The sequence below is a fragment of the Passer domesticus genome, chromosome 5 (assembly GCF_036417665.1).
Source record: "Passer domesticus isolate bPasDom1 chromosome 5, bPasDom1.hap1, whole genome shotgun sequence".
Taxonomy (NCBI): domain Eukaryota; kingdom Metazoa; phylum Chordata; class Aves; order Passeriformes; family Passeridae; genus Passer; species Passer domesticus.
The window spans coordinates 40636823-40649848 of NC_087478.1; the positions used below are offsets into that span (position 1 = coordinate 40636823).

General features: G+C 39.5%; 2 protein-coding genes across 3 annotated transcripts in view; one reads left to right on the plus strand and one right to left on the minus strand.

Annotated features, from left to right (window-relative positions):
* Window positions 1–7249, minus strand: part of CEP290 (centrosomal protein 290) — a 46698-nt gene extending 39449 nt beyond the window's left edge. Inside the window, exons 1-12 of the mRNA XM_064419660.1 lie at window positions 7019–7249; window positions 4904–4960; window positions 4248–4373; window positions 4032–4109; window positions 3547–3616; window positions 3299–3345; window positions 2871–3014; window positions 2626–2679; window positions 1802–1954; window positions 1280–1462; window positions 840–929; window positions 642–764 (exon numbers count right to left, since the gene is read on the minus strand). Of these exons, the coding sequence (XP_064275730.1) occupies window positions 642–764; window positions 840–929; window positions 1280–1462; window positions 1802–1954; window positions 2626–2679; window positions 2871–3014; window positions 3299–3345; window positions 3547–3616; window positions 4032–4109; window positions 4248–4349 (1044 nt within the window). The 5' untranslated portion in view covers window positions 4350–4373; window positions 4904–4960; window positions 7019–7249. The remainder of the gene's footprint in view (window positions 1–641; window positions 765–839; window positions 930–1279; window positions 1463–1801; window positions 1955–2625; window positions 2680–2870; window positions 3015–3298; window positions 3346–3546; window positions 3617–4031; window positions 4110–4247; window positions 4374–4903; window positions 4961–7018) is intronic.
* A 52-nt stretch (window positions 7250–7301) lies between these two features.
* The window catches only part of TMTC3 (transmembrane O-mannosyltransferase targeting cadherins 3), a 29830-nt gene continuing 24105 nt past the window's right edge, over window positions 7302–13026 (plus strand). For both annotated transcript variants that reach the window (XM_064419661.1, XM_064419662.1), the window contains exon 1: window positions 7302–7440. The gene's annotated coding sequence lies outside the window, so the exon portion shown is untranslated. The remainder of the gene's footprint in view (window positions 7441–13026) is intronic.

Below are 13026 nucleotides of genomic sequence, written 5' to 3' on the forward strand. Positions count from 1 at the left end.
TACTGCTCCGTTTACAAGAACCCAAAATGTAACATAAATGCCATTACACATTTGCTTAAAAAACCTGAAGCAAGGCAGGAAATCATCCTGGATAAGAGAGTATGCTTTCCATAGAGACTATTTCAAGATTACTAATAGGCCATATTATTTTGGGGGGTCAGGGAGGGGATTATGTTTTTTAAAAAAGTGGAGACATTCAAAATCGTGAAGAACTATGTAATTTTGCCTGAATATGAGAGATACACAAATTCAGTTAGCTCTATCATACAATGAACCACAGAGTTAATGAGATGAGACAAATGAACACAAAAAATAATATACTAGGTAAGACCGTTCCTTGACCAACAAATTTAGTGGAAGCTAAAGTCATATTTTAGAAACACTACATAATAGAAAAGATAAATATGAAAGTAACAGAGCCAGCTACCAAGAGTTCAGGTTGTACACACATGCATATAGAGAAGTTTCCTTTGTACATTGTCTGTTAAGCAAACTTTGCAGTGGAATGAATCAACCTGTCTCTTAATTCTCAAAATTAAGTATTTTGTATTCGCAAACTACAAAAGACTAAATATATGTTTGGTCAATAGCGTATTTAGTAAATGGTGAGCTATGTGTGCAATGTCTCACATGAACTGTACCTGCTGAAGGGACAGTATACTGTTTCTGTCTACATCAAGTTGGACCATTTTCATTTTCTCTTCCAAGTTAAATAACATTTGCTGATACTCTAGGAGTTCATCATCTTTTGAAGCTAAGATTTTCTGAAAAGAAGATAAAATATCATCAGAATACTTGAAGTCATTCCTAAAAAGGATTCTAAAAGTACTAAAAAATACCTTCCATTCTTCAACTTTTGCGTTTACAGCTGCCATGAGTGGATCATCTTCCTCATTCTTTGCTTTCAGCTGGTCTGAAAGATCCTGAACCTAGACATGCCATTTGGATGAACATCACATTACAAGAAGGTTTGGACCTTACCAGTATATATATATAAACATACTACATCAAGCACCTAATACCTTACAAATTAGTATTACAACAGCAAGGGAATTACTTTTGAGAACAAAATGCATGACTAACAATCTATAAAAAAAAAATGTGTGGCCTGCAGTAAAATTTTAAAATCTGTACCACATTCAAAGATTACACTACTTTTAAAGAGCATTACTTTAGAGGAGTGTGTGGTTTTGCTGCATGGATAGAAGGTTTTAACTTCAGCTAAAATATGAAAACACAGTAGAAACCTAATTATACTAAATAATGAGTCAGTTCTTACTTGAAATTTGTACCGATCTTTCTCTTTTCTTAACTCATCCATAATAATATCAGACTGTTGCACAATTAGTTTCATTTTGCTATATTCATCAGTCATCTTCTCCATTTCTTGCACTGATTCCTCAAGGTTTTTCCTCATTTCCTGGTTTTGAATCTCTAACTTCTCATTTGCTTCAGTCAAATTCTGCAAAAATAAAGAAAAAACTGCTTTTAGAAAGTGCCTGTCTTAATACTTGAATACAAACTTGAAAGTCTTATACAAAATTAGCGCAGAACAAAGTATTTCCCCTCTAGGTTATCAATTTCAACAAATCCAAACAGCAAATAAGACATATCTCTCTCCGTGTCAGTAACTTCATTACCTTTACCAAATTCAGAGATGCAGACTGTATGTATGACTGAATTCCTTATTATGAATTCCCTTACTCTACATGACTTTATCTGTAAATTGACATAGTGTCATGGGAGACACTATGGTGAGTAAAACTCCAATAGCTACTCAATAGAATGCATAGATTTTTACCTGAATTTCATCCAAATACTGGACAAGCTCAGAGCTTCTTTTGGACAGCTGTGATGTGTAACCAGATATCTCTCCTCTTCGTAATGGAATTGCTTCTTTTTGAGAATCTATTTGCCTCTGATAGTCAACCACATCCTGACGCAATTGCTCATTCTGCATAAAAAGCAATCCAAAATTAAAACCATTTCTAAGAGACAAAGTTGTTGCATTTCTAGCGAGCTAACACAAAGAGCTAAGACACGCAAAACCCATCCAAATTCCTACAGTCTGCTTTTAGAAGTCTTAGAAGCCTCACCTTTTTCTTTATGCGCTTTTTCTTCATATTAAAATGGAGAAAACAAGACCAAGAGAACAAAGCATGAAAAATATTAGAAATTAGCTTTGCTTTTGGAAGACTAAATATTAATCAATATAGAGACAAAATAAAATAGCTTTCGTTATACCTCTGCAGACATATACATACATACATACACACACATATATAGAAGGGTATTTTGACCAATTATTATCAAGGTTTTACTCCAGGACAATAATTAAACAAATTTACATGGAAACAATATTTAACAAAAATGTTAAAAATTCAAAACCCAAAATCCAGGCCAAGCTAACGCACAGTAGGACTATTCAAACTGAAATGTAGAGACTTCCTAACCTCAATTAACTACGTTTCATTGGAACAGATGTACAACAAATTTACTCTGCAGTAGTACACAGGAAATGTTCCAAAATTAAACATCACTCCAAAAATTATAAAAACAGAAATACAGTAGTATATTTATTTAAAAAGTCGAAAATACAGTAAATCAGCAATAATTTTTGCTAACCTCTCTCCTGAATCTGATGTTTTCATTTTCAGCATCTTCAATTCGAAGAGCAAGCTACAAACAAGACAGAAAACCTTTATATGCATCACTGACACAAAGAACTCCAGAAACAAAAAAACAAATGCACAGCAATCCTATGTCATCAGTCATTTTTTTTTTTTTACATTTCAGATGCTTTTTTCAGAACATCAACTTTTCAAAATATTTGACAGCTTCTAAAGATGTCAAGCTCAAGTCCTTCATACCTGTTCATTCACTTTCTTCTCCTTTTCCAATTCCTTTTCTGCATCTGTTAACTGTCTTTCTTTTTGTTCCAATTCCTTTTCCAGTTGGTGGATCTCATCACACAAAAAACGAGTATCGCGACCTCCAGCACATTTTTGCGCCATCTTATGAGCATTAAAATAACATTATAAATATAGTAGATATTCAAAGTAGAAAGAACTAAAAAACCAAATCAGATTCTAAGACTAAAATAAATGGGATTTTTCAAGTGTGAAAAACTCAAGTAACTATTCATCCAAGATTGCTCCATATTCAAAAAACAATAAAAACCATTTGCCAAAATGCAGGGCTACTTCATGACTTTACAAGACTAAATTCTAGTCTAAAATAAAATAATTAAAAGACTCCACCAGAGCACTTTACACACTAACAAAATTTTAAAACATACCTCTAATTCATTTTGAAGTTTTATCAGCTTGGTTTTAAAATTATTTTCTGTTAAAACAGAACAGATACAGTGAATTACCCAATAAGGAAAAATACACATAAAGCAATACATTAAAGCAACTGACTTCAGAGCAGTTGGTATTTTGTCCAGCTCTCTAAACCTTAAAAAAAGTCACAAAACAGCAAGAACAAAAACCTAAAAACACATTTAAGAAATCTTTTAGGAACAGCATAAAAAAGCTTGCTTACCACATTTGGCTTGCTCCTCCCCAGCTTTTTCAACTTCTTCTAGTGCCAGTTCTACCTCTTGAGCTTTCATCTGAGAAAAGAAGCAGAGCAAGCAAAGAATAAATATTTACAACTACCATAATTTAAAAGATTGTTCCATAGACCTTATGTTTAGAACATATTAATTTTGAGACATTTATTTGCATTTTCCATCTATCTATGTTATTCCAATTCACTTCACTTCCCACTACTAAATTCCAGCAACTACTCAAGAAGGTACTCTGGTGCAAGCACACATTTGGCATATAAATTACCTTAGGAGTAAGCATATTTTCAGGAACAGGGGAAAAAAAGGTGCTTCCATTTAAACAGAAAAAAAAAAAAAAAAAAAAAAAAACCAAACCAAACCAAAACAAACAAACAAACAAAAAACCCCGAAAACAAAAAGCCCACAAAGCAAAACAAATGCATCTGCAGAATTGAAGAAAGTAAGCCTTAATACAAACCTTCAGTAGTGATTGAGTAATTTTAAAAAGCTGTATCATTTTTTCTGGAGCTTCAGTTTTTAAGTCTTTCCCATCAACCTAACAAAAGAGACAAAATTGGTTTTACACTAATATCAATGAAATACACAAAACAAATCTTTCATATGTGTGAAGGACCAGAGATGGTTTAGGGAAGAAGGTATGACAGAACCGTCATGTTCCCTTTTTCTCAAGCACCTTTATCATGATATCCAGCAATCTGTCCGCTAGCTCCTCTTGACGAGGCAGAGTATCTGGATCAACTTTCATGAGCTTCCTCCAGTCTAAAACAGGTGCCATATTGATGGTATGACTTTTTTTTTCCTGGAACAAAGATTAAAATAACAGTTATCAGGTATTATCAGTGCAAAAAAATTTTAAGTCAAATGATTTAATGGAGGCTGGCCACTGAACACACTAGATGATTCTAATAACTGTAACAGTGATTAACATTCTGTTCACATCTTGATCTATTGCAAACTAGGAGGCTATAATAAAACCATTTTTTCTTTATGTTAAGACTTACACCATGCATACTTAATGAATTCTTAAAAGTATCCATCAAGATCAGGACACACATGAAACCTGTATTTTAACTTCAATATCTTTGTTTTCTTCCCCATCTCTTAATGTGGTATTTTTATGCCAATGAACAAACACAAAAATCATTATTTCTAGTATTTAAAACACAACCAACACTATCAGTTTGATACTGTAAGCACCAACTTCTTGACATTCTATTAAACATCATTTCTTTTTGATTAGAATACTTAAATTGACAAAGGATATTATTCAACCTGGAAACTGAGAAAAATCTCATCAGAAAGTGGTGGGAAGTTTTTTCTACAGCTTACCTACTGGTTGTTGTGGGCCACAGTGATTTCTCTCATGCCTGAAAGTCAATGCAGTATCTGAAAAAGGCAGAAGGGATTGGAAATCTTGGATTATTCTGTTCTTTGGAGCTGTCTCTAGACTTTCTGATCAATATTTCGAAAAGTAAATTCTGCCATGTTTAGAACAGAACATTTTTAATCTACTTATTGCCCTAAATTATGAATACAGCACAAATGGTTAAGAAAAATTAAGAAAGAAATAAAGCTAACTAGAATAGTAAATACAGTATTATTCAAAAAATTAATGACACAGCAGGGGTATGTATTTTACAGAAAAAAAAAAATCAAGCTCAATCAATAACTTCAGCAACGCTGTATGGTGAGCACAATATTTTGAGGGCTGATCCATCACACACCCTATTCCTCACTCACCAGTTTAAAGACTCAACAACTGAAAACCTCCTTCATTAATAAAAGTCTGAAACTTGTATTACTTTCCAAAACGAATATGCCTAAGCATTCTGAAAGAAGAGCTGTCAGACTCAGAAATACAACTGTATGCTTAAAGGAGGATAAAAATTACCTTCATCCTTTCTGAATATGTGAACTACTTGAAAGGTCCCCTGTATTTACTATATTTATTCAATGTTTGCAAACCATAAAACATGCATTACATTCAATCCACAACTTCACAAGGATGACACCTTATATGCATTACTGCTTTCCTGTTTTTTTGTAATGGCAAAGGATAATACAAAGAGAATTCTGGCACTTTGATTTATTCAGTTAACTGAAAACTATTTGATTTCAGCAACATACTTGTCTAAGGATCAGAGTTCTTAAACATACTCTTTTTCTTAAGCAATGAGTTGTAAAACTTAGAAGTTTTAAATGCTCAACAATCAAAACTATTCTGAAAGCAAATACACAAACTTACTACTGTCAATCCTTTCCCACCTTCCATCTATCATACATCTTTTTCCCTTAACTTATAAAATAAGGTCCCAAGAAAATATCAATCCTAAAATTTTATGCAAAAGGATAAAACATAATTGGATTGTACATGAACAACTGAATCCAACTTGTTGGGAGACCAGCTACAGTAAGGTAGGGGAGCACAACCTATGCACAGAATATGTTCCACAGTATATACATACTGTGAGAGAATCATTTAATTGAAACGTTTTTCATCTTCTCTCATGTGTTGTCAACAACTAAAACCAGTGGTTTTAGTAAACAGATGATCCATGTGGTGAGACGCTGAGCTCATGGATCTACAAAATGTGTGAAATAGATTTGGCATTAGTTACCACAAGACTTTCTGGACTCAGGGAATCAAGCACACATAAAACAGCCAGATGTTGTACAGCTCAGCAGTCTCAGATGGAAAAGGAAGTCTAGAGTACTTCCAGAACAACGGTACTAGAAAAGTACTATCAGAACAACAATGCCCTGGTCCGACTGCAGGAAACCACGAAGAGGCGGCCAAGCACACACGGTAACACCTTACCATCACAGCGAGGTCAAGCACCGCTGGGAAGGAAGGGCTGATCTTTTCCCAGCGGGCTGTGTATAATGGGCAGCACCGAGCCATGTGCACACGAGGGGCACTTCACATCAAGAAGCACCACAGCCACGCGGGAGATGTGCTCTGCTAACTCCGCACTGTTTACATGGCGAAATCCGGTTTAAGCTACTTCTGACGCATTTAGCGGGAGTAGCTCTGCGAAGCGCAAGATCTTAATTACAAAGCCCCAGTCAAGAGAGGATCTTCGCAGGTTCCCATTCTCTCCTGTCCGGTATATCCCAGACACAAGACACAGCCCAGGATCCCTCCAGGATGCTGCTGAGACAATTTTGTTTCATTGCAGCTCAGCTGAACTAACAAATTGCCCTATTCTGCGGCCGCCTTCCCCAGGAGGCGCAGCAGAGGCAGCAGCCGAGGGCAGACCCGGCTGCAGGGACGCTCCCTGCCCGGGCTCAGCCTGCGCCGCCCGGCACCCGGCCCGGCCGCAGGAGCGGAGCGGGCCCGCAGGAGCGGCCCCGGCCCGGCTGCTCCCGGGGGAGCGCGGGCCGCTCCGGCCGCGGGCGGCTTTGGTCTCCCTGCCCGGAGCACCCCCCGCCCCGTGGCCTCACCGCTCCCGGAGGATGTCCGTGGCCGCTGCCAGGCGACGCCATCAGACTCTCCCGCGGACCCGGATACTCGTGGGCGCAGGAAAAGTCAGCGCTTCCGTGGCTCCCACAGACAAGCCCCCCGGTGCCAAGCGGGCTGTCCCAGTGCCGAGGGGCAGCCGGGCGGGCCGGGCGCGATCCCGCCCGACAGCGCCGCTTCGCCGGGGCAACGGCCCGAGCACCGCCCCCGCCACCGGGCGGCCTCCCCGGGACTACAGCTCCCGGCATGCGTCTGGGCCGACCGCACCGCCCACCTTTTCCCCGACAGCCTCCGCGGCGCGGAGAGCGGGGCGGCGCGCATGCGCTGTGTGCGGCGGCGGCGGAGCGCGCGGTGGGTGGCGGCTCCGGTGGCGGGGCCGCGGCTCCAGCGTCTGTGCCGGCCTCAGGTAGGGCGGGCACGGTGCTGCGGCCGCGCCCCGCGACGGGCCTAGCCGGGCTGGGGGCAGGGAGAAGGGAGGGAGGAGGGGGTCCGGTGTAGCCGCTGCCCGCGGTAGTTTCGGTCCGCTGGCCGTGCCCCGCCGGTGAGCCCCGCGCCTGCCCGGCTGCGCTGCGGCCTCGCCCGCTGCCTGCGGCGCTGGAGCGGCGTAAGGGACCGCGCCCTGGCTCCGCCGCCCCGGCTGCCCTTGCCTTGGCTGCCTCGCCCCAGCGCTGCGGGCAGCGTGCTGGCTCCTGCCCGGCCGGCCGGAGCGCTGCGGGAGCGCCCCGGTGTGCTCGGGGGTAGGGAGGGAACAGGGGGGACCAGCCGGCGCGGGGAAAATCGCACCTGTGAGCTGCTTGAATCCGTGGGGTAATACTAGCCGGCAAGTGTGAGTTTTGGTAGCGGTCTGATAGCTGAGAAAGTTTGGGATCCTGTGTTTTAGTTAAATGGCTGTGAAAGCATCTTTTCAAATAAAAAAAAGAAAGCTAGTAACCATTCCAGGCGTGTTTATCTCTTTGTATTTGTTCAACAGCTGTGGAGAGCTGAAGTGGATTTGTTTTGGTTTTTTTTGATGGTAAGAGAAAGGGAATTATAACGTTTTCTTTGTACTTTTGCCATTTTTTGGATTAATAATTGTTTTCAATTTTTTTTTTGCTGTGTCTTGATCAGTTTTGGTATTTAATGGAGACTGACAAGATGCCTTGTGCTCCTTGTAGTTATGCAGCTTGTTCCAGTCACAGCACAACTCCAAAGACTTCTATATCTCAGCCTGGGCTTGGTTAATTATAGTTCTATATTGGGTGCAAAAGGCAAACTGTGTAGTAAGGGAAGGAGACTGGGTTATATTTAATGAATGGGTACCGTTACTAAAAATAAAATTAATTAGGTGTAAAGCAATGATTTCTTAGTAGCAGGGACTTTTTTAGGTGTAGGAAGTGACACAGAAAATAATGGTACCTTAGCCACAAACTAAGCCTTCAGGAAATGAACCCTTCTGTGGTAGAGAAAATAATCCATTGATGCTGGAATGCTGCTGTATAGGAGCTTTTTTTTTTTTTAATCATCTTCATCATCTTAACCAGCTCTTAATGCCAGTATGTGCTTTATTTAATGTGCATCAGTATTGTTGAGTGTTCTGGTGCAGAATCAGCAGAGAACACGTTATTATACTTACTGGTAGTGAAGCCATATCTGGGTTGTAATTGTGTAGTACAGCTAGTAAAAGGTATTTGGATTTGAGGTGGGTGTGGAAACTGCAAAAGTGAAAAAAGAGTAAGAGGAATTGAAGTGTTAACCTCACGCAAAATGACAAAAGATTTAAAATGCAGCATGGCTTGGACCAAGTAAATTAGCATGTTTTGCATCACCTCGCGTGATGAACTTTGTGTAAGTGAATCTTCTCTTAGTGGGAATAGATTCTTACAGTTCTGGAGCCAAGAAATCAATTCAGCCCCATAGTGAACAGTTTGACCTACTCTGGTAGAAGAGTTAGGCATACATGTTAAATCACAGCTTTGATAACAGTGTGCCCTTGCAAAGACCTAATAGGAAAAACTGCACCATGAAAAGCCTAGTGGAATGTTATTTAAAGTACACAAGAAATCTTACGCAGACCCAGCATACTAAGTAAGGACAGAGTAGCAGAGTCTAAAGACTGTGTTTTCAGCTTATACCTCACATGTAGCTTTTGTTCATTTATTCTTTGGAGTAAGCAAGCATACAGTTTGTGCTGTTGCATTTCTGGAACACAGAGTGGTGATAAGTGTTATTTTAGAGACACTATTTTTGCATCAGTGCGGCCACAAAAGATGTTTTATATAGTTGCTCTAAATAGAACGGATATTATCTTGCTACTGTTTGAATGTAGCAAAAACCCCTAAAGGTTTGACATGGAAATGTGAGATTCTGTTATTGATTTAAGTTTCTAAGTTATAAAGTACAAGCTAGACCTGTGTGGTTTGTATTTCAACTGGCGTGTACTAGTTGCATTGAGCAAATTGAAGCTAAACGACCACTAAAACAGGATCTTAATCTCTCCCATTTTAAATTGTGTTACATTTTGGTCCTCGTTTGTATCAGAGTAACCTAAAATGTCCCAAGTGTTAGTCCAGCTGCCTGGTTGCCAGCAAGTTCTTTCTCCATGGGAGATCTTTCATCTTCTGACTTTGTATCAGAACTGCCAGTGCTCTTCTAGATAATCATTCAGAACCACGTGAAGAGAAGGCTGGAAGCCATTACCTTCCTGAGTAGTGAAGAGTGTTTCCTAGTAGTCCCATGCCTCTTGATCTGGTAGTGAAAACCTTGAAGGTTTTTCACAATAAAACCTTTCTTGTTATATTCATCCTGGTTTAGGATTTCAGTGAGATGAAAGGGAAATTCAGGCATGTTTTGTATTATTTATCCTCTCATCTTTCCAAATACTTCTTGCTTTCTAGATCAGATTTAAGCCAAATCATTTAAATCTCAGCTGTGCATGTTTCATATTGGAATTGTACCTTGGAGTGGCATGAGTAGATAAAGTTTAAGGCTTTGTTGGAAAGGCAAAACAGAAACAAAATTATGGTCTCTCTCTGTCAGTAAACACTTGTACTAAATCAGCAGAAAGAATGTTCAGTTTAACTCAGAATAAAAATAAACAAAGGTTAGCAAGTAGGCAGTACAAATTAGGACATCAACAGAGCCTCAGAAGCTGAATTAAAATGCTATTTTTAAGTGACTGTGCTATTGGTTTTTATATATCTGCTGGTATTCATCAGTTCAGCTACCAGCTCTTAGATGAACTAGTTGCTCACCTGTTTAAAAATGAAAATAACCCTAGGAGTGGTTTTAACAGCTTTTCGCTTTCTTCCACCTTTGATAATTTGAAGGTCTTCTCTGTGAACTGTAAGTAATGTTCTAAACAGTTCAGAACCTTCAGTGAGTAATAAAGTTTGTGTCTCTAGTAAATAAATCTCCAGTATTGCCTGATTATTTTTTTAGAAAATTGTCATAACACGTTGTTATTAATGCCTTTCAATCCATGCAAGTGCCATTACTCACTTTCTAAAGTTTAATATTCAAATGTGTCTAACAGACAAAAACATATTTGTTCCTGCAAGGGTCTTTTAATGTAAGGTGGCATATAGCTAATTATGGAATGCTGAATAGCTTTTGCATGTTTTCAGGATTGTTGCTGTATTCTTGCCAAGATACACACTTGCCAATTTTTTCTAAATTCTGACGGACAGAAAATGGCTTCTGCATGCCCAGATTTCCCAACTGAGGATACACTTAGAACATCATTATGCACTTTTTATTTGTGACAGAGGTTTTCTTATGCAGACTACTTCATCTTGCAACATGTGGTGTGCTAAACCGTCCATAGTGTCATGGATTTAGTAGCAATTGTTGAGAAATACTGTGTTTTCTTACCTTCTAAAAGTGCTTTGGCTCTTTTGGTGGTTGTTACTTGGTTTTTGTCAGTGCATTTTTTCATTTTTGTGAGACTTTCTTATATTTTACTCTTGTCTTTTATTCTTGAAGACTGGATGAACTATTAGAGTGAGCTCAAGCTGGAACAGGAGAACTATGTACTTTATGAGCCAAATGGGCTTGAGAGTTCTGGTTCTCTTCTGTCCTTTCCATTTAATGTCTTTGTACAAATGTGAAAACAGTGGAGTGCAAAGTGCAGATTTCTGTGCCAAACAGCCTAAGAGATTTAGTCCAATGATAGGCTGTTTTTCACAGCCTGGGTATTCTTTTTTTTACAGTTGGCTCTGATGACTACTGTGCACTTTCTGACTCTCAACGTTTACCTTGCTCTTGGTTGTTTTCAGCTGTATATTCTTCATTACATGGTCAGATATTGTTGTAAATTAAAGCATCCAACAGAAGTCTGTAGTAAAGCATGTGAAGTACATGTCTGTTGTGATTTCATTCAGTCAAATGGCAGCTCTGTGGTGGTGCACTAGACCACAAGCTGGCAGTCATACAGCCCAAGGGCTGGTTAAGGTATCTGAGGGGCAGTCTTAGAAGCTGTGAAAGTAGAAGGTAGGTAAGATGAAAAAAGTAACCTGAGAGATGGTCAGGCTGTTTGCCTAGTCTCAAACATGCAATGATGTGGTTGTCCCTCGAAGCAAGCCTGTTTTAGCAAAGAAGTTGTTAGGCAGCATTTTGCAGGTGTTTATCAAATACATCCATCACTGGAAGTGAAGTACTAGCACTTGCAAGACCCTGCTTGGGTTGATCAACATGTCAGTCGGGTAAGAAGGAGAATATATCCACTCACATGAGCAGCCCAGTCATATCAAGGCTTCAGCAGCCTCTTGCATGTCTGTGATTTGCAAGGTTCTCAGTCTTATATACTCCTTACAAGGTTTCTTTCTTTGCAACATCAAACTGATAATAGATTAGTTGGTGTGAAAGTAATTTGGGTTGCCAAGAAGCAGTTGCTGTTTTCCACTGAGTTGAAGGGCAAGCATACTTTTGCCTGGCTTACCAAGTATGGATGATCTTTTATAAACCTCTGCTTTAGTTTTGCATTCTCAACATGTTGATGATCTTTGCAGGTTTGGAGCTTGGAGTGTGAGGGTAGATCCAGCTACAGTAGCAGAGAGGAAGTAGTAGTTCTGATGGCAAGACTTGCTCAAAATCTGCATTGTTATGCTAACATAAAGGACTGCAATTTTTTAATTCCATATTTGTGCTTTAAGTCAGCAAGAACATTGAAAGTACCCTGTGATCAGACCTGGTGGAAAAAATAATTTTTCCTCACTCTGTGTATCTTTACAGTACATTTGAGGAAAATAAGACCTTAGAATGCCACAATGCAAGTCAGAATGAGTGAAGTACCTGTACTGCAGTTTTGTGCAATCTACAAATTATACGTGGTCTTACATTTCCCATTTTTCTCTCTGTGCTTAGCCTGGAAGCAGAGTGCTTGAATATGGGGGCTTTACGAGATTTCCATTTTGCCTCTGTTTTCAGGACCTACTGCTTTAGCACAGAACTAAAATTTGAGAGGTGTATAGTGTGATGCTTTAAAGGTTACCAAGTTTGATACAGTTCAAGCAATAGGTTGGGTGACTTGCTGCTAAAACCAGAACAGTGCATTTTGTTGCATTGCTTACAGTAATTTTAGTAAAACTGTACGGGATTGCCTGGAGTGTCTGTGACTCAAATACTTGCCTTGAAAGACTAAAGCACAGCCATGTATTTGCATGTAGTTGTAATTGTATCTGTGATTGAAATGTGCCTGTAAAGGAGAAGGTGAATTGCAATAAAAGCTTTCAGTGTTAAATGTGGATATTTTCTGGAGTTCTCTGATAGTGAGCTAGCCACTAAAGCATGAACTTTAGATTTATATAATACCTGAATTTATTTATGCTTTAGAGTTCCCTTTCATTCAAATGAAAACAGTATTTCCCTACACCTGTCATGTAGGTAAGTGGAGCTCTGTCAGGGAGCAGCATGATCAATAGTGGTGTAGAGTCTGGAGTTCTGAGTAGAAGGAATACTAGAAATTCAGAGCAAAATGAAAGGCTAGTGAAAGCATCAGAATCACCTGGGATTAAGG